Source organism: Pteropus alecto, unplaced genomic scaffold (assembly GCF_000325575.1).
Source record: "Pteropus alecto unplaced genomic scaffold, ASM32557v1 scaffold113, whole genome shotgun sequence".
Classification (NCBI taxonomy): domain Eukaryota; kingdom Metazoa; phylum Chordata; class Mammalia; order Chiroptera; family Pteropodidae; genus Pteropus; species Pteropus alecto.
In genome coordinates, this window is record NW_006433949.1 from 7,734,817 (window position 1) to 7,755,337 (window position 20,521).

Below are 20,521 nucleotides of genomic sequence, written 5' to 3' on the forward strand. Positions count from 1 at the left end.
CCTGGGGCTGGCTTGACGACTGCGTCCAGGGCAACTTGGGTGTGCCCGTGCGGACCCAGGTGAGAAGGGTGAGGGTGAGGAGGGGAGAAGGCAGGAGGGAGTGTGCTAGAGGCTGCAGACTGAGCCCACCCTCCACTGCCCAAGAGGTGCTGGTCTACTCATTGTTATGAAGGTGCCCAGGGAGGAGCTAGGCAGGAAGAAGGACAGACAAGTTACTGGGGGCAGGACTTTCCAACCCCCAGCACCAACTCCTTCATGGTGCTGAAGGAGCCAATTGCCTCTGCAGGTGTGGGCTCAGAACAGCTGGGCAGCTTCTTTTAGCAGACCCTGCCTGGGAGTGCTGGGGGTGCCACTTCTGTTTGGCAGATGGGGACATCCCCTGCCTCTTTCCTCCCCCTAGGAGGGGGCAGTGGGATCTCTCTCTTGTTTCCCTCAGATCCTGCGGCTGCTGCCCTGCCAGGAGGCTGAGAGGCAAATGGATAGGGCCGGGGAGTATGGCCACACTGGGTGAGGGGGCACTCAGCGATGGGAGGCTGTTGCACAGGGAGCATGGGCTCAGATTTGGACTTTAGAAATCCTCTCTGTGCTGTGTGGACCATGACCGAAGGCCTAGGGTGGAGGCAGGGCAGCTGGTCTGGAAGCTGAGGTCCTTCATGCCATCCAAAAGCTTGGTGGTGGCATAAAAGATGCAGGAGGTAGAGCAGCAGCATGACAGCACTTGGCGATGGAAGGATGGGGTTAGGATGAGGAAGAAGAAAGACTGCAAGGGATCTGGCCTGAGGTGGGGAGCTCTGAAGGAGGGCAGTTGAGGGAGAGGTGACTTTAAGCTGTCTGGACATTTCTTGGTGTGGAGAGAGGGGAGACCTCGGCTGGGGGTGGATGGGCATGTGCACGTGCAAATGTGTGTGAGTGTGATTCTGTGTGTATGTGTGTCTTGCAGGTGTAGTGGGAGAAAAGACACAGGCTTTAAACACCTGAAATGTGTGCCTGCCAGCTGGTCTCCCAGCCCCACTTGCCCATGTCACCTCAACTTGAAGGATTGTGAAAGCCACCCTGGCTTCCTCAAGCAGGTTTCAGGTCTGCCCTGGAGGGAGTGATTGGCCGTAGCCAGAGGAAGGGAGCAAGAGGTGGGAGTGTCCACAAGCTTGCAACACCTGTGAAGGAGGAAGAGGGCCAGGCTGGGGAACCTGCTTTTGGAAAACCCACAACCAAACCCCAACGGTGACACGGCCCACCCTGATGCCACTCCCCAGAGTCCAGGACGGTTGGCAGCTTGGCAGAGCACCAGCTAGTGGTAGAGGAAGTAGGCTCTAGGGAGGGGCATAGACCTCAGGCCCCATTTTGAGGGGCAGAGCAAACCCTGGAGGCAGGCCTGAGGGGGAGGGCAGGTGAGGCCAGAATGAGGTACAGCAATGGCACTTGAGCTTTTTCTGGACCTGTACTTGACCCTGAGCTATGCCATCTACATTTTTGCTAAGAATAATGGCATTATGGCATCCGTTTCAACTGAAGCCCACGGAGCTGGCACGGGGTGAGCCCGGAAGCTATGAGGGCCCCAAGGAGGGGGCACTTGGGGCCAGATCCTACACTAAGCTTCCCCTCCTCTCTGCCTCCCAAGGAAGCACCCGAAATCAGAATTCCTGAAGGCGAACTCCCTGGAGAAGGTGCCTGCCCTCAGGGATGGGAACTTCCTGCTGGCGGAGAGGTAATGGTGACCCGGGGGACAGTCTAGGCTTAGAGCCAGGCTCTTTTTGGGTCTGGAGCTCAGGGTTGCAGGGAGGCAGAAAGCTGATAACCTCTGGCTTGGAGATCTTTCCAAAATGCTTCAGCCCCTTCTTCCTTTCAGCCGGCGCAGCTCAGAGAGCAGCGAGCTGGACCGGGGGGATTGCTTTGGGGCTAAAGCTGGGAGCTTCAGAGTCAGGAAGAGGCGTAGGTCACCCAGCCAGGTTTGAACAACCTGGAGCAAGGCTTGAGGGGAACCCCTGCCCAGATGTCCTGAACCTGTCCTTTCAGAGTCACAGAGCCAGGCAGCCCCAGGGTGACACTGGGCTATGCATCCCAACTCCCCACATCCTCACTTCCTGCCCCAGGTTTCTCTTCTGTAAAATGGGGTTTGCCTGAGGGTAGAAACTGGGCTCCCAGTGCCAGGAACCCGAGGGGGCTCAAGACAGAGGAACCTTCCAAGCCTCTTCCCCAGACTCTGAGCTAGAGGGAGAACTAGCCCAGGAAAGGAACTTGGAGACCCCTTGAGGTAGGTGTCCTTGGCAGGTCTGCCTTCCTCCCTCTGAGTGGGGACCTTAGTGCCAGTAGCTGGGCCTGGAGGCAGAGGGCAAGTTGGAGGAGTAGCCGAGGAGGAGGTTGAAACGGGGCCCAGGGAAGAGCAGAGTTTGGAGATGGGGGAATGGAACAGTTTGCTGGGGGGAAAGATGCCACCTGGAGGGGTGTGTGGGAGCGGGGAGGTCTTCTCTTGGAGGTAGAGTTGGAGACAAACAGCGTCAAATCACCCTGCTTGTGAGAAATAGAGCCCCGGGTCCTGGCAGGATGGGGAGATCTCTGACACCCTTGCTCGCAGTGTGGCCATCCTTTTATACCTGAGCTACAAGTACCAGATAGACACACACTGGTACCCACCTCAGCTGCAAGCCTGCACCCACATCAGGGAGTACCGGGTATGGCAGCACACCGCCATCCAGCAGCCTTCCACCAACGTTTACCTGTGCAAGGTGAAACTATTTACTCTATTGCACAGGAATGGACAAGAGCCAGGACCCCCAGAGCTGGAAGGAACCAGTTTACCCACATTCCTCCTCCCAGCCACTGCCCCTGGCAGACATCGCTAATCTATCACAGCCCTCTTTCCCCTGAGCCTGAATGAAACCTCAGAATCCTTCTGAACACAGAGCCCAAAAGGGCATCACTAATGGCTGGTGGCTGGGAAGGAGGGGAGAGAAGGCTGAGGAGCTTGGAGGAGCCCAAGATAAGCCGTTCCTTTTCTTCCCTGCCCAGTCTTTCCTGCCCCACTTCTTGGGGCAGCCTGTGGATGCCACACAGCTGGTGCAGCTGTTGGGAAGGCTGATGTCTGCTCTGCAACACCAGGATCCAGAGGCCCTGGTGGCCAAGCCCTTCCTGGTGACTGAGCAGGTCTCCCTGGTGGAACCGACGGTGCTCACGGAGCGGATGCAGGTGAGATTCTCCTGTTTGCTCACCCTCTGGGGGGTACTCTGGGCTGGGCTGAACCTCCAGCTCCAGCTGCCCTGTCTTCCCAGCCCACTGCTGTCGGCTGACCTCCTCCGAGAGTGGCCCCGGCTGGCGGTATGACAGGTCCGCATGGAGGCTGTTCTGGGCCCCGAGCTCGTCTAGGAGGCCCACAGGCTTGTACTTCAACCTTGGGAACCCCAAGAGGCCCAGCAGGAACCCCAGCTGGCCCAGGAGCTGGTGCCGCGGCTGCAGGAGCGGCTCCACTGAGAGGGGTGCTGCCCGCTCTCCTGCACCCTGCTATCTGCAATAAACATGCCGTGTGTCCTCCACTTGTCTCCAGCCTTTCTCTGCCCCAGGAAGTGGGGTCCCTCACTTCTGAGTGGACAGGGACTCTCTCAAGATCACACAGCAGAGAGTGAGCCTCACTCAGGCCTTGCCACTAAATTTCTCAGTGCTGAGCTCCAGGTGCATGGCCGGGCCGCCCCAGGCTGGAAGTTTCTGGGCTCCTCTGCATGGCACAGCCTGGCCGGCCACCCCTTGACTTCTCTGTGGCGTTGTTCCCAATGCTCTGACAGCTGTCCAGGCCCCTGTTTTTCTTTTTTCCAATCCTTTTCTAGTCACAATTAAAGCTGGATTGAGCAGTGAGTATTCCCAATCATTGCTTTGAAATCCTCCAGGGCTGGTTTTCCCAGCCCATCCTCCTTCCGGTCCCTGCAAAGCCCCTTTGGTCACGTTCCACAATGAAGGCCTGGCCCTGGGAACTCCTATGTGTAAGCCTTTCTCAGAAAGCCATGGGCGAACACATGTGCACAAGGGAGGAGAAAGGCAAAGTCACAGTCACCCCTCACTCCCCTGCAACTCCAGCCCTCCGTTCCGAGCCAGGGGTCTTTCCTAGCCTACTCCCAGGAGAGACTAGGCAGAGAAGAAAGGGGCAGCTTCTCTTGGGCTCCTCCAAGCTCCTCAGCCTTCTCTCCCCTCCTTCTCAGCCACCAGCCATTAGTGATGCCCCTTGGGGCTCTGTGTTCAGAAGGATTCTGAGGTTTCATTCAAGCTCAGGGGAAAGAGGGCTGTGATAGATTAGCGATGTCTGCCAGGGGCAGTGGCTGGGAGGAGGTATGTGGGTAAACTGGTTCCTTCCAGCTCTGGGGGGCCTGGCTCTTGTCCATTCCTGCACAATAGGGTAAATAGTTTCATCTTGCACAGGTAAACGTTGGTGGCAGGCAGCCGGGTGGCAGAATCCTGCTGCTATGAGAATTCCAGGCTTCATGGCTTCATGACAATACCAAGTGAAACAAAAAGTTCCAGAATGCGGGGTCTTGGGCCTGGGTTGGAGAGGGCTGGCTGACACAGGACCAAGGGGCTCAGGCTCAAGTTCAGGGCCTGCTGACCACAGCTGGAGAGGGCCTAACATATGTTTCAGCATGGGCCTGGAGCTCTACCTGGACCTGCTGTCAGCATCCTGCCGCGCCGTCTACATCTTCGCCAGAAAGAACAGCATCCCCTTCGACTTTCAGTTTGTGGATCTGCTGAAAGGTTGGCATCCAGTGCTGTCTGGGCAGGTCTAGTCTTAGGAGTAGGCGATGCACAAGTTCAGGGTATGTCTGAAAAGTGGAGACTGAGACTGGGGAGACTGTTCTCTCCCAAGTCCACAGGGGAAGAAAAGGTTCCCAAGGAATTGTAGGCTGTGCTGCTGTGCAGCCTACCTTTACCAGTCCCCACTAATTCTGCCCCACTGCCATGAACAGGCTTTCAGAAGGCAAAGTCGGAGAAAGAACTGTGGAAGAGCCCCTGGGCTTCCACCCAGTACCTCACCTTCTCCTTGTGGGAGTCTAGAATCTTGCTAGCTGTAGCACCTGTCAACAAGGTTGGCAAAGGTCGCAGAGGTGTCTGGTCCTCTAGCATCTAAGAGTCCAGATACTGCTTTGGGCCACACCCATCCTCTCCCAATGTTCAAGCCTGCTGAGGGTGACATAGACACTGGTGAGGCTCAGGGCACCAGTCTCCAACACTCCCAAGCACAGAGGGCACTCTTAAAGCTCAACTTGCAGAGGCAGAAGCCTCTAGAACATAGAGGAGGATATCCAGGAACTACAGAAATGAACGGGTTATGAGTGGAGCCCCAGAAATGTTTCCAATAAAGACAGCTTAAAGCTTCTCCCCACTACATTGGATGGATTGCATGTGAAAGCCTCCCTTTTGGATTCCAGCTGTGTGCTGGGGCTGGGGCTCCCGGATGCAGGCGGTGGCTTCAGGCTCCGAGTTAGGGGTGGGACAGGCAGCCTCCAGCTTCAGTGAGCCAAAGGGTTTTCCTGGTCACGGAGCCTGGGATGGGAGCAGGAGTCCTGATCCTGACCCCCGTTCTGACCTGGGTTGAGCCATGATGTCCTCTGGGCCTCAGTTTCCCCTTTTTAAGTAAATAGAGAGAAAGGCATTTCTGCCTCTGGTAGGCCTACCAGAAGCCTCAGACCTTCCCTGCCCTTCTCAGGTCAGCATCACAGCAAGGAATATACTGAGATCAATCCCCTGAAGAAGCTGCCCAGCCTCAGAGATGGAAAATTCGTCTTATCTGAAAGGTAACAGTTTTGCTGGGGCCCTTCCTCCATCTGTCTCTGCTCCTCCTGGGAGATTAACCTGGAGTCAACCTGCCAGTATTTATTTACTTCTTTTACTATGGAAAATTTTACACATACACTAAAGTAGAATGAATACTAACTAATGAGGATTGTATCAACCTCCACGTACCCATCACCCAGCTCCAACACTCCTTTGCTCAGAGGCCCATTTTGCATCATTGGTACCCTAATCTATTTCCCTACTTCCTGGCCACTCCATCATTTTACCCATAAATGTTTAGGAATGTACTTCTAAAAGATTAGGGCTCTTAAAAACCAAAACAAACAAAAAAACCTTACCACCGCAATACCACGATGACATCTAATATAATTAACAATAATTCCTGGATTTCATCAAATATCCAGTTCATGTTCAAAAGTCTCTGATTACCTCGTAAATATTCCCTTTGCAGTTCATGTGTTTGAATCGAGGTCCAGATAAGCTGCAAGTATTGCAATTGATTGATCTGTCTCTTAAATCTCTTTTAATCTCCAGCCCCTTCCAAGCCCCAACTTTTACCTTTGCATCTTTGTTGTGGCCGAAGAAACCAGGTCTTTTGTTCTGTGGGGTTTCCACCGTCTGAATTTTGCTGACTGCATTCTCATGGCGTCATGGAACATGGTATTCTATCCCTTCATTTCCTGTAAATTGATAGTTGGATCTAAAGGTTTGGTAAGATTCAGAGTTGATTGGTTTTCAGATTACTTCACAGGTGGTCTCATAATTTTGAAGTATACCTCCCAAGTGGACAACAGACAAGGGCCTAGTATTTTCCTGCTATAACAAAGTACCACCAACTGAGTGGCTTAGAACAACAGAAATGTATTGTCTCACAGTTCTGGGGGCTACAAGTCTGAAACCAAGGTGTTGGTAGAGCCATGCTCCCTCTGAAGGGGCTGGGAAGTGTCTGTTCCAGGCCTCTGTCCTAGATTCTGGTAGCCTCAAGGTTTCCTTGGTTGGTGGGTGGTCATCTTCCTCCTGCGTCTCTTCACACTGCCTTCCTTCTGTGTATATCTGTGTCCAAATTTCTTCGTTTAATAAGGACACCAGTCATATTCGATTAGAATCCATGGTAACGACCTTACTTTAACTTGATTACCTCTATAAAGACCCTATGTCCAAATACAGTCACAATCTGAGGTTTACCGAGCATTGGGACTTCAACATAACTTTCTGGAGGGATAATATTCAACCTGTAACAGTCTGCTCTCCGCCCCACCCCTACCCCCCCATTTCATGTACTTCTCATATGCAAAATGTGTTCACTTCATCTCAATATCTCCAAAAATCTTAATCATCCCAGCATCAACTCAAGTCCAAAATGTCAATGTCTAAATCCAAATCAGGTAGGGGTGAGAGTCAGGGTATGGTTCATTCTGGGCCAAAATTCCCCTCCATCTGTGAACTGTGATAGGTCATCCTGTTTCCAAAATCCCATGGGGGGTCAAGAATGGGATATATATTCCCATTTCAAAACAGGAAGAGGAAGAGGAAGAGGAAGGAAAAGAGGGTTCATGTATTTCAAACAAGCCTGAAACCTAGCAGAGCAAGTTGTACTAGATTTTAAGGGCTGAGAATCATCTTCTTTGGCCGCATGCTCTATTCTATGGGTGACGGCCTCATCCTCTGGAACCAAGGAGGCCAAGGCCCGGCCCCTACCTCACTATCCCGCTTTGGGCCTGTAGCAGCAGGACAGCCCTGTTGGACTCTGAACCTCCCTCGGGGCCATTCTTCCCTTTTCTTGAAGGCTAACACACATTGCAGTTGAATAGCTCCATCAGCCCATTTCTCAGAAGTCCAACAGCCTTCCTTCATTTTACCCCAACTCAGTCCCCTTTACTCCAGGCTGGTGTGTTTCTACTGAAATGGTTGATTGGATCCACAAGTCATGTATCTAATCTCTTTAATAAACAGTTGTCCAGCCACATCCTTGGCGTTCTTTCTGGAGCAGGACCTCAACCTCAGCATGCCAAGGCTCCTTCTCTCTGCCTTTGGCCTTATTATGCCACATTCTCGTCCTGGTGGTCCCTTCCTCCCCAGCTCCCAGTCTGGGCCTTAGAATGATGTGCTCTTCTCATCTGGTAAATCCACTCCCATCCCCCTATCCCCTCCAGCCTCTCAGGTGTGTCTATTAGAGCACTTAGTGAGGGGCTAAAGATGGCTGCAAATGGCAGAGACCCTACTGAACCAGTTTGAGTTTACTGGAAGATGTGACAAGCCAGGGGAATCTGGGCCTGGCTACTGTGGTGCTGATGTTCTTTCCACCCATATCACCTATGGGGCTTCTCTGAGGGCGTGTCAGCCTCCTCCCCTCATTTCTGTACACTTGCAGCTTTGTAGCCATATCTTCGGAGTACCTGGTTCTCCGGAAGGGAGAAATTCCTCCTTCTTAGGAGATCTGAAATTCCCAGGGAAGGACAAGGATGGGCCCAGTCCTTCTTCTCAATGACGGGGGCACTGAGACCTGTGACTGCCAGCTGTTCCCTCCGGAATCATTTGGTTGGAGATGGCAGAGCAGGTTCCTGTGGGAAAAGTAGGGGAAAGAGGGCTGGGCAGACAGAAGGCCAGGTACCTAGTCAAGGGTCATCTCAGGGGCTGAGGCAAGCAGGGGTGCCTGTCCCCCAGGAGGTGGGGCTCCTCTAGTCATAGTGAGCCCTGGTCTTCTCTGGGGGTCAGGAAATGTTTGAGAACATGCTGGTGCATATGGGTCCCCTTTGGCCCTGATGCTCCCAGAGTGGGAGCTGGGAGGGCTAACATCAGGGAATAGCATTGGAGGGCAGAATTTCAAGGTTCAGGACAAAGAAACACAGAGAGTACGGTGGTGTGGACAGTGGGCTCGAGCAGGGGGCGCAGGCCTCAGACAAGCTGGAAGGAATCGGTCAGATCTGGGAGCCACTGACAAGCCTGCTCAGAGCAGTCATGACCTAGGACTGGCCACCAAGAGTCACAGAATGGGCAGGGGTGTTACGCCAGTGAGGCAAGACTCTGCCTGCCTCTCAAGCCTCCTGCAGAGGCTGAAGACCAAATGGTCTTGCTGTCAATTTACTCTCCATTGTGCACTTCCCTCAGCTCCTCCCTTCCCCCACCCCACCTGACCAAGGTCACCAGCTATGCCAGGTAGTCAAGAAAGGTGGCAGGGCTCATGCTTGAGGCTGGGCTGCTGGGGTCAAACCGATTCTGCCACTCATGGGATATGTGTCTTTGGCAAGTTAATTGTATCTCTGAGCCCGTTTCCTCAAATGTGGGTAGAGAACACATCGATTTCCGCCTTGTGGGGTTAATGTGAGATCAGTTGAGACCATTCAGGATTTAGGACTGCCCTCCTTCTCCAGGACCTCCCTCCTCCTTCTTCCCTCCCAGGCTGTTCCTTCTCCTCTTCTTCCCCCTCCATCCAGCTCTGCTTCCTCTGACCTTCTGACTCTGCCCAGGGGACCCTACCTGCTGCATCCAGCACCCGCGGGAGCTTTCTAAAAGTCAAGGTGGATCTTCTCATCCCACTGCTTATATAATCCATAACCTTGACGGTTAAATCCATGTCCTCCCTGCATCTCTGAGGGCCTCCCTGTCTCTAGCTGTCTCTAATCACTCCTTACCCACTCCCTTTTTTCCGTTATACTCTCCTTTCTCCAAATTTACCATGCTCCTTTTTACCCCAGTGTTTCCACTCACGCTGTTCTTTGTCTGGACTGTTCCTCCTGACACCATCCGCCAACTCCCACTCACCCTGCAGGGTTTCTCTTTCTGTCCTTGCTGACTGGCAGACGGACCTGACAGACTTTCCCAGGGCCTTTGGGCCCATCCTTCCCCTGGAAGAATGTGAATGCCTAGAGTGCACCTGTGGCTGGAGCCACATTGGGCCCAGGCCACGCTGGGGTGGTGTATCGGAGTCGGGGAAGGCAAGAGAAGTGCTCTGACCTACCCTTTCTGCAGCGCGGCCATCCTCTTGTACTTGTGCCGCAAGTACAGCACCCCCTCGCACTGGTACCCACCAGACCTGCACATGCGCGCCCGTGTGGATGAGTTCATGGCCTGGCAGCACACGGCCATTCAAATGCCCATGAACAAGATACTTTGGATCAAGGTAAGTGGTTCGCGGCTGGGGCTGACCACTGATGAGCTCAAGCTAGTGTCCCTCCTTGAGCCTCATTTCCTCAGCGCCCTCTCCCACCTGCCTAACAGAGATGTCGAGAGTGTGGAGTGAACCACAGGATATGAAAGAGCTTTGTCAAGGCAAGGGGAGGGGCACCGAGGAGGGGCTGATCTCACTCAAGCCAGCATAGAATTCAAGAAATTTCATTCTGAACTAGAAAATATCAGAGTTGAAGGGCCCATAGAGACCACCAAATATACTGTGTTGCTTAATGATAGGGATACATTCTGAGAAATGTGCTGTTAGGCAATTCTGTCATTATGCAAACATTATAGATTGCACTTAGACAAACCTAGATGATAAAGTCTGCTACACGCCTAGGCTATATAGTAGAGCCTATTGCTTCTAGGCTATAAACAGTGTGTTACTGTACAAAACAACACAAGATTAAATCAAGCACAAGAGAAAGATGCAATCAAGAGATGGGATAAACATGGGGTGTATGAGGCTATTGCCAATGTAACATACCATATTGTTTTACAGCAAATTTTTTTTTTAAGTAGAAAGAATACACTCTAAAATAACGATCAAAGGTATAATATAGCAAGTTTGTAAACTAGAAACAGCCTTTTATTATCATTATCAAGTATTATGTACCATATATAATTGTATGTGCTATACTTTTATATGACTGTAGTGAAGTAGGTTTGTTTATACCAGCATCACCACAAACACATGAGTAATGCATTGCATCATGATATTATGATGGCCACATTACTAGGTGATAGGAATTTTTCAGCTTCATTATAATCTTATGGGACCACCATCATATATGCGATCCATCACAGTACATGTGCTCCTATATCTTATCCTATGCCTGTGACAGACATCACTAATCAATCACATGATTCCTTCCTGCTGGGATCTCAAAATGCTTCTGAACAATGGCCCCAGGTAACTTATAGCAACCAGAACTGCTAAAAGAGGTGAAACCACTTTATCTCCTTGGTTCTGTCCAATACCTCTCTAGCAGACAAGGGCCAGAGGTGACTGGAGTACAGCCCTGTCCTCCCTCCTCTCTCCCACCCTGGCTAGCTGCTGATCCCGATGATCACAGGTGAGGAGGTTCCAGCTGAGAAGACAGAGGAGATGATAGCAGAGGCAAACAAAAACCTGCAGCTCTTCGAGGAGAAGTTTCTGCAGGACAGAATGTTCATCACTGGGGACCACATCTCACTGGCTGACTTGGTGGCCCTGGTGCAGATGATGCAGGTGTGGAGTGTGGTGGGGGGGAGACAGAGCCCAAGACAGAGGCGGGACTCCCCTGTGACCAGTTGGGCATAACTTGAGGATAGGCAGGTGAAGGCAGGATACATTTGGGCTGTGGGAGCCAAGTCTGGGTGGCTGGAGGCCACAGGAAACATAGAAAGTTTTGAACCAGGGAGGGTCATGATCATCATACTTCGCAAAAATTCCTCAGTGGGGAGGAGCTAGAGGGTGAGCCTGGGATATGGAGAAGCACACAGCGTTTCTTGGTTAGTCAGCCAGGATCCTGGATGCCTCCTCTCCTGACAGACTCTCCAGGAAGTGTCCAGAGGTTTCCAAAGTGTCCGTCTAGCTGAGCTCTATACAGCTGTACAGAGCAGTTCCCTTGGCTCTGGGTTTGAGGGGCATTCACTGTGCGTTTGGGTGTATACGCGGGTATGGGGCATTCATTCAGGGGAGGTGGCCAGTTTTGAGCTAGTTGGTGTGCAGGCTGGCCAGTTTAGACCCTAGCCAATGTCTTGTGAGGCCAGCATAACCTCTGGCCAGTTGCAAAGCGGTCACTTTGGTCCTTGGTCAGCATGCAGCACAGGCCAGCACCAGGAAAAACCATTCCAGTTTTTCTGTTCCAAGTGGTGCAGCCCCTACATTTCACCCTCCACTCCTTGCATGTTTCCCAACCCACTCCCTTTTGAGCTTCTCTAACATCTTGGGTGCACATTTCTTAGGCTGCCTGCTGGGTCTCCCATTCCAGCCCTTGTGCTTGACCACAGAGGGAGGCTCAATGTGGGGAAAAAGAACTGATTCCACCCACCCTCATCTACGGACAAAGGGTTTCCCTGTAAGAAGACAGGACTTATGAGAGTTTCCACACTGGAGAAGCGGGAACCACCTGGGCCAGGGCTTACCTCAGAGAAGGATTTAGGAGCCTTGAGGCAAGACCAGTGACTAAGAACCCTGGGGAATTCTGGGTCTTCCACCCCCATCTCACATCTATTACAGAGCCTGTGACCCCTGGTGTAGGCTTCGGAGGATGGCAGACTGAGGCTGTAGGAGGGGACCCAGGTGAGGCTGGTCCCCAGACCAACCACACCTCCTCTTTGTCTGTACACAGCCCATAGGGAGCAACCACGATGTCTTCCTCAACAGCTCCAAGCTGGCAGAGTGGCGCATGAGGGTGGAGCTGGCCATTGGCTCTGGCCTCTTCTGGGAGGCCCATGACCGGCTGGTGAAGTTGGTAGAGTGGGACTGTTCAACGTTGGATCCAATGGTCAAGGAGAGGATCTGTGACTTGCTACACAAGTTCAAGTAGAAGCAGCCCATCCTGCAGAGCCTGGCTAGCTCAGCTCTCTGAGCCTCTTTCCTTGGCAGAGATGCCGAAAATGGCCCTGTTTCTTTGCCTAATAAAGAACTGGAACAACCACCATGGCTGCTGAGCCTGCGACTGCTGGTGTGAGCAAAAGGTCTAATGTGGGAGTGGGTGGGAGTGGGTCCTGCCAGCTTCCAAAAAGAATTTAAAAATTCTGTAATTTTTAAATTCTTTAATGTTTAAATTCTTTAATGTTTAAATTCTTTAATTTTAAAAATTATTTAAATATGATTAAACTGCCAATAATAACAGTTGACTTCAATACTCCACTATTGTTAATGGATAGAATGAGACAGAAGATCGTCAGGGCAAGAGAGGACTTGAAAAACACTATAAACCAATTGGATCTACTAGATACACACACAGAACAACTTCACTCAAGAACAGCAGAATAAACATTCTTCTGTGCACATGGCATGTTCTTCTCAAGTTTAAACATGGAAATCATACAGTGTATGTTCTCTGAACACAATGGAATGTACCAGAAAGTCTGGCTCCAGTGTCCACGCTCTTAGCCCCTCGCTCTAGAGATCCTGGTTCTGGCAGTGTCAAAGTGACAGGGCTTCTGGTCAGTGTTTCGTGTTTACTCACTTCACTCCAATTCCATGGCCCAGCATTTGACAGCCTTGGTCTTCCTGCTCCTGCCAGCACCGTGCCTCCCATCCCCTGGGTTTGTGTCTTTCCTTCTCTGTTTCTCCATCTTTAAAATGATGAGGAGCGATCCAGCAATCCCCACTTTTGGGTACACACCTAAAGGAAATGAAAACAGGATGTCGAAAGCTTTCTTGATCTGTAAATCACATCTGTAAAATCGCGATGGTAGGACATTCTGATACTTGCTACAATATGGGAGAACCTTGAAGACATTATACTAAGTGAAAGGAGCCAGTCACAAAGGACTAGGACTGGGGGTCCTCAGCGTCACCCTCCGAGGGGCGATATTCCTTGTTGCCACCCCTCCTTCTAGCCCCAGAGCCCCTGGCTTCAGCCTTTCAGGCACACCAGGTCGCCAGTGTTTGGGCCAAAGTCTGGTTCCTGGAGCCGCCCAAAGAGGAACCGGCCTCCAGGGGGCGTGGTTGTCTCTTGGGAAACTCCGCACCAGTGCTGGCGTTTCCTGCGTCCTTTGGATCCCGAGTCTGGTTCCGTGGCACCGGTCATGGGCCTGGAGCTCTACCTGGACCTGCTGTCCCAGCCCTGCCGCGCTGTCTACATCTTCGCCAAGAAGAACGGCATCCCCTTTGAGCTGCGCACCGTGGAGCTGCTCAAAGGTGGGCCCGACGGCGGAGTTTGGGGAACCGAGAGGTAGGGGAGGAATGGAGAGGCCAAATATTGCTTAGGGGCACCCCTCCCTGCGCCACCCACTTCTTGGGGCCATCACCGGAAAAGGTGGGTCACAAAGAAGATCCGAGAGATTCGAGTAATCTCCCAAAGTCTGGTGGTGCCGTGGACAACAGGCCAGGGCTCAGCTGAGGCCGAATAAAGGGGCGGGGGAGGGATGGAAGGTGGGGAGTAGGGAGGAGGAAAGAAGGAGAGATCTGGCGAAGAAAGGGGTGCAACTGGGCATAGGGACAGGGGACCTCTGGAAGAGAGATGCGGCAGGAGGAGAGAGGTTAAAGGGGCCTAGTGTAGAGACTAGGACAGAGGCTAGTCCCTCCTTGGTGGCCTTCAACTGCTGAAATTTTGCAACAGCAGGGCTAGCTCTATGTCCTCAGTGCCCAGGGCTGGGTGAACAAGAGGACACAGAGGGCCCAGTAGAAGTTGGTTATAATTAAATAGATACCAGGAAAAGGCCACTTCTCTGTGTTTGGTGGCTCTACTTAGGGCACTGTAAGAAGTCAGAGCTCCTTTCAGGTGACTAGCTACTCTGCCCTTGCAGCTTGGGACACCCAAAATGTGAGCTCATGAAGCTGGTGATGATGCAAAGGCGGTAAGTGGGGTGCATGTGAAGGCTTGACTGGGGCACCTTGCCCTGCAGCATGAGCTCTGTTGCAGAGGGGCGGGCTGTCGGGGGAAGGTTATGGCCCTACTCCGGGCCTTGGCCAGGGTGTCCAGGTCTATTTTGCACCACTTGGCAGAGCAGCCTCCTGCCCTTCCCACAGCGGCCCCTACCAGCCCTTTACCACACAGGAGAGCAGCCAGGGGCTGGGAAAGAGCTGTGAAATTGGGGTCTGGGCATTGCAGGGAGTGGAAACAGGCCATACAGGGCACATTTTCCCAGTACCCATAACGATGTGCTCTCTGCAGGCCAGCATCTCAGCAATGCCTTTGCCCAGGTGAACCCCTTGAAGAAAGTGCCTGCCTTGAAGGATGGGGACTTCATCTTGACTGAGAGGTAACTACAGCCCCAGGCTGCTACTAGACCTTGCTGGAACAATCTTGTCCTAACCCTCTACTTTATAGACAAAAAAACAAAAATCCTGAGAGGTGAAGGGCCCTTTGCCCTATATCCTAAAGAGTCAGGCCTGGACCCCAGGCCCCTGTGTGTTCACACAGGGATGGTTGGAAAAGCAAGCACGTATTTTACTTTTATACCAATCCTGTGATTGTTGGTGAGCGTAGCCTAAGGCAGGGGGGCAGGGCATGGCAGCTTCACCCCCCATAGAGGCCTCCTCTGGCCAAACTTGCTTCAAGATGGCCCAGGAGTGTCTGGGCTATCCAGTGACTCCATCTCCGAGCTACAGCTTCCATGGGTGGGCCTCATCCTTGGGAGGACCTCCAGGCATGTGGACATTTTACATCACCACAGGTCCCAAGAAGTGGAAACCTCTTCAGGAAAGGCCGAACATTTTTCTAGTTCTGCCCCTTTCGTCACATAAGTCATCCCTACCACAAAAAGGAGAACCTGGAGCTTTAGAACTTATCTCTGAAATCTTAAGATGATACACCCCCAAAGAATTTCTCAGACATTCTGCCACCACCGTTTTTCCTTCCTGCGGCCCCTACTGTCCTGAGCCCTTGTGTCGCTGGTGTTGAGCACCCACGGCTACCTGCCAGGGGCAACATGCAATATCTGCATTTGTCTGTCTCTTTTCTCCCCCTTGGGATGTCTATGGCTCCCAGGGACCTGCTGCCTTCCTCAGAGTTGACTTGAACGATTAGCTGGGAGTGAGAGAAGTTCAAGTATCTTGCACAGACGAGTGAATTGTTAAACTAGGCTTTGGGGGCAGGATTCCTAATAGGAATATGGGCCGGTGGCAGATACAGAGATTTTCTGCTTTTTTGGCTGGAGTTCCCAGCCCTTAGGACATCCCAAGTTCCTGAAAGCCTTCGTGTGGGCCCAAATTTACACACCCTCAGTGCCCTTTCCGGTCCACCCCTGTCCCAACACCACGACAGCCCTCATAACCCAGGGCAGAAGGAGGGCTCTAGGGGCTCGTCTGTTCTACTGTTCCACCATCCTGCAGCAGCCCCAGTGTTTCCTACAGGGGAGAACAAAGGGATGAAAAGAACAAGAGGAGGACAGGAAAGCTAATTTGAGCAGTCAGGTCATCTGAGGCTTGTCCGAATGCCAGGTGATGAGAGTGGTTGCAGACTGGACAGAACTGAGCTTCTTTAAGGCTCAGCTTTGCTGCCATCTCCTGCAGGAAGGTCTGGCCTTCCCATCAAGAACTGTCTCTGAGCACATGGCAGGACACTCTGCTGTGCGATATTGCCTGGTGGTAGGATGAGTTCGGGTGTTAGCCTCAGAAAGACTCTCAGCAATGCCACCAAAGGCCGTGTCTCTGGGCAAGTCCATTCACTATTCTAAGCCTGGCTTCCTTGTCTGTAAAATGAGGCAAATATCTTGACTCATTATCAGGAAGATTGAAGAAACCCCTAGCTCAGTACCTTTCCCACAACCATCATGTTCTCCCCTCCCCTGCAGTGTGGCCATATTGCTCTACCTGACCCGCAAGTATAAGGTCCCTGACCACTGGTACCCTCAGGACCTGCAGGCCCGTGCCCGTGTGGATGAGTACCTGGCATGGCAGCACACAACCCTGCGGAGAAACTGCCTCCGGGCCCTGTGGCATAAGGTAAGGCCCCTGGGGTGGGGTAGGGAAGACAGCGAGGGCATCACCCCCAAAGGAGCTCAGGCGCTATTGCATTCTTCTTTTTAGTTTGGATAGTTTCTAATGACATGACTTTGACCTCACTAATTTTCTCTTCTGTTGTGCCCAGGTTGCTGTTAAGCCCATCTAATCCATTCTTTACTTGAGATATGTACTTTTTCAGTTTAGAATTTTTTTTTTTTTTGAGTTTCCATTGCTCTGCTGAAATCCACCATCTGCTTACCAATTTGATCCATCTTCTCTTCTAAATTCTTTAACACATTTATAATAGTTACTTAAAAGTCTCTGTCTTACTTTCAACACCTGGATTCTCTGTGAGTCTGTTTCCATTGGTGTTTTTCATCTTCTTGATTATCTGTCATATTTTCTGCTTTCTTTGCATGTCTCAGTTTTTTATTGTGTGCCAGACATTATGTATGAGTAGAGATTGAAGTATGTAATAAGTACCCCTTTAAAGGCTTGCACTTTTCTTCTGTCAGGAAGCATCAGTGGTAGGTTAGTTTCTTTCAGCTAGTCTGGAGGTGGGCTAGGTTGTGGCTTTAGTTAGTTTCAGTTCATCTCTGGTTTCAGTTATCTTGAAGGTGGGATCCGGTTGCTTGCTTGCTTTCTCCAGCAGGGATTTGGAACTTAAGTACCAACTACATGTCAAAAAAGTCCCATAACAATGGCGAGCTTGTACCCTGCCTTCTTGGACCCCAGGAATGAAAGAGGCTAATCCAGGAAGGGCTCATGTCCTCTAAAATTTGATTAATTTAGTCCAGTGCTGAACAATGGAAGCATAAAGTGAGCCACATATGTCCTTTAAAATTTCCTAGGAGCCACATTTAAAACGTAAAAAGAAACAGGTGAAATAAATATATTTCACTTAACCCAATATATTCAGAATATTATCATTTCGGCCAATAAACACATGAAAAGATGCTTGGCATTACTAGTCATTAGAGAAATGCAAATTAAAACTATAATGAGATATTACTACACACCTATTAGAACAACTAAAATAAAAAATAGTGACAACACCAAATATATATACACACACACACACATCACAAAAATTAAAAATAAAATTACCAAATGGTCCAGCAATTTCATTTCTGGATATATTCCTAAAATAATTGCAAGCGGGGTCTCAAATAGATATTTTTACACTTATGTTCATAATGGTATTATTCACAATAACTAGTAGTGGAAACAACCCTTGTGTTTATTGACGGATGAATGGAAAAACAAAATGTTGTACATTCATACGATAGAATATTATTTGGTCTTAAGAAAGAAAGGAGTTTTGACACATGCTACAACATGGATGTACCTTGAAAACATTTGCTAAGTGAAGTAAGCCAGACACAAAAGGACAAATATTGTATAATTCCACTTATATGAGTCACCTAGAGTAGTTAAATTTGTAGAGACAGAAAGGAGAATGGTGGTTGGCAGGGGCTCGGGGGAGGGACAGAGGGGAAGTTTTTGGATGGGAACAGAGTTCCAGTTTTGCAAGGTGAAGACAGTTCTGGAACCGTAGTGGTGATGGTTGCACGACAATGTGAATGTACCTAATGCCACTGAACTGAACACTCAACAGTGGTTAAAATGGTATATTTTATATTATATGGTTTTTTTTTTTTTACCAGAATTAAAACATTTTTAAATATCACTGTGTAATCAATAGAAAAATTATTAATGAAATATTTTTCTTTTTTTTTCTAAGTCCTCAGAATCTGGTGTATGTTTCACAGGTACAGCACATCTCAGCTAGAACCAGCCACATTTCAAAAGCTCAGTAACCGCTTGAGGCTGGTGGCCACCATATTGGACAGTATGGGTTTAGGCTTTTTTTCTTTTTTTCTTTTCAAATTCTGTAACTCTTTGATGGCTTGACAGAAAAATAAGGTTATTTATAAATAAGGTCCTTAGGGTGGAAACAATGGTATTTTTGCGACCTTTGATAGCCTAATCAGCAATGGAACTCTTTTTAAAAAATGTGTGGCTAATTCTGGATCGTGAGTTTTATTGTTCTTTCTCATATCATTTTTAATATAAGAAAGAAACATTAGAGAACAAAAGTCAAAAGACCTCTTTGTTGAGCTCACTCCTTCCCAAGAGAACACCCCACTCTGGGATCTGGGACAAGTCTTTCCAGTTCATGATTTTATACATTGCTACAATTACGTATAGCCATAAGCAAAATAAAGTTTTGCTTTGAGTGCTTAAATTTTTAAATGAATGCTCTCATACCATTCTGCAACTTGCATTTTCCTTGTTGCTATGGGTAGGTCTAATTTATCCATTTTCACTACTCTGTAGTATTTCATTATGTGAATAAATCTTAATTTACTTATTAACCAATTATGGTCTTTTATATTTAAAGAGGAACAAAAACACTTTTTTAAGACCCTAAAAACTTTGGAATCACCCAGTTGGAACAGAAGGGAAACGTAGACCTTCTCTTGCAAGGGGGAGGCAGGTAATAAATGAGGGAGATGGGCTAGGTGAGGTCCAGCCCACTGGGAGCACATGTGCCCTTCCTTCTTCAGGCATCAGCCTTAGATGCCAGGCAGGGGTACCAGGTAGCAATGCTCCCTTTATGTTAAAAAGAAACTGGAAATCTGGACTTTTGTATGAAATGTCTCCATTTTTAAATGTCAATAGCTGATCTATATTTTTTAAAACTCTGGAGCCAAAGGAATGTCATTAGCCCAGCACTGGCCTGTGATCGCTAATCCCACCTTGTCGTGTCGGGGTGGACTGAAGCCCTGAGCCAGGAGTTTGAGTATAGCCCTAGTCCTGTTTTTCTTTCCTGAATCCCAGCCCAGCCCCCCCAAGCAACTTTACCACACTGAGCATGAAGCCCCACCACCCACCTGTGCTCCCCATCTATTCTGTCTCCCTAACAGCTGCCAAGCCTGAGGCTCTTGATGGCTTTGCCCTAAAAATGCCCTCCTCCCCAAATCCTGGACACCTCTCTCTCCTGGCTCTCCTCCTTAGTCCCTGGTAGCTCCCAGGTCAGAAGTTGTTTATTCTATGCTTGGCTGAGTCTTTTCCTGGCTATGCCATCTCTGGAAATTGATTGTCGCTCTTTGGACCTCACTTTTTTATTTACAAGATAAGTCATGTACTGTTTATTCAAGGAAATTGAAGCTAAGAAGGTTTGTGTATTTTGCCCTAGGTCACACAAATTAATAAGTGACAAAATGGAGACCTTAAAAGCCTGTCCTCATAATTACTTATACTGTAAGAGGAACTGATTTTATATTCAGGAGAAAAAAGATTATAAATTAGATAGTTCTTAAGCCAGCTAGCCCTCTCCTCTCCACCAAAGTATGAAATTCACTGTTTAGGTCCCCTTTGAGTCATTCTCAACGGGGTTTGAGTCCTTTAGAAACCTCTGAAGCTCAGCCAATCAGAGCTCATGAAAGCAGGAATAATTCAGGGAAAAGGGGTTCTTTGGGAATTTTCCTGCAGGCCTACCCAGGATGCAGAAGAAAGGTGCATAGAAATGAGAGGAGGGAGACTTGCTTCCTTCCTCCAAAGCTGGACTGGCCCCTAATCCCCCACTTTGCCTGCCCACTCACTAGGCGATGTTCTCTGTTTTCCTGGGTGAGCCAGTATCTCCTGAAATGCTGGCAGCCACACTAGCAGAGTTGGATGTGACCTTGAAGATACTTGAGGACAAGTTCCTCCAGAAGAATGCTTTTCTGTCCGGGCCCTACATTTCCCTGGCTGACCTGGTAGCCATCACGGAGCTGATGCATGTGAGTACTGTGGGCAAGGTAGGCCCACTTGGCAGGATGAGTTGCTGAAGTCCTGCTCATGCCACCCCCACCTGGCTGTGGGACTGTGCTTGTTTGCGGTAACCTCTTCTGGAGCTGTGTGGTCCCCAAACCAGGAAAGTGCTACTATCCTTGGCCTCACCCATCTACTTCTGTACTGTCCCTT

At 50.0% G+C, this 20,521-nt stretch overlaps 3 protein-coding genes across 3 annotated transcripts in view; all 3 read left to right on the top strand.

Moving 5' to 3' along the window:
• Positions 1-675: 675 nt before the first annotated feature.
• LOC102882795 (glutathione S-transferase theta-4) lies at positions 676-12,587 on the top strand. Its single transcript, XM_015586886.2, has 8 exons — positions 676-1,077; positions 1,619-1,705; positions 3,007-3,183; positions 4,619-4,731; positions 5,684-5,771; positions 9,742-9,892; positions 10,997-11,173; positions 12,279-12,587. Exons 4-8 carry the CDS (start codon positions 4,620-4,622, stop codon positions 12,474-12,476), a joined length of 726 nt encoding a protein of 241 aa, XP_015442372.1. The 5' UTR covers positions 676-1,077; positions 1,619-1,705; positions 3,007-3,183; position 4,619; the 3' UTR covers positions 12,477-12,587.
• LOC107195441 (glutathione S-transferase theta-1) lies at positions 1,413-3,465 on the top strand. The gene is made up of 5 exons (XM_015586788.1): positions 1,413-1,531; positions 1,619-1,705; positions 2,573-2,723; positions 3,007-3,183; positions 3,361-3,465. Exons 1-5 carry the CDS (start codon positions 1,413-1,415, stop codon positions 3,463-3,465), a joined length of 639 nt encoding a protein of 212 aa, XP_015442274.1.
• A 71-nt stretch (positions 12,588-12,658) lies between the features above and the next one.
• The window catches only part of LOC102883042 (glutathione S-transferase theta-1), an 8,455-nt gene continuing 592 nt past the window's right edge, over positions 12,659-20,521 (top strand). Inside the window, exons 1-4 of the mRNA XM_006908675.3 lie at positions 12,659-13,801; positions 14,778-14,865; positions 16,399-16,549; positions 20,161-20,371. Coding sequence (XP_006908737.1) covers positions 13,690-13,801; positions 14,778-14,865; positions 16,399-16,549; positions 20,161-20,371 — 562 coding nt within the window. The 5' untranslated portion in view covers positions 12,659-13,689. The remainder of the gene's footprint in view (positions 13,802-14,777; positions 14,866-16,398; positions 16,550-20,160; positions 20,372-20,521) is intronic.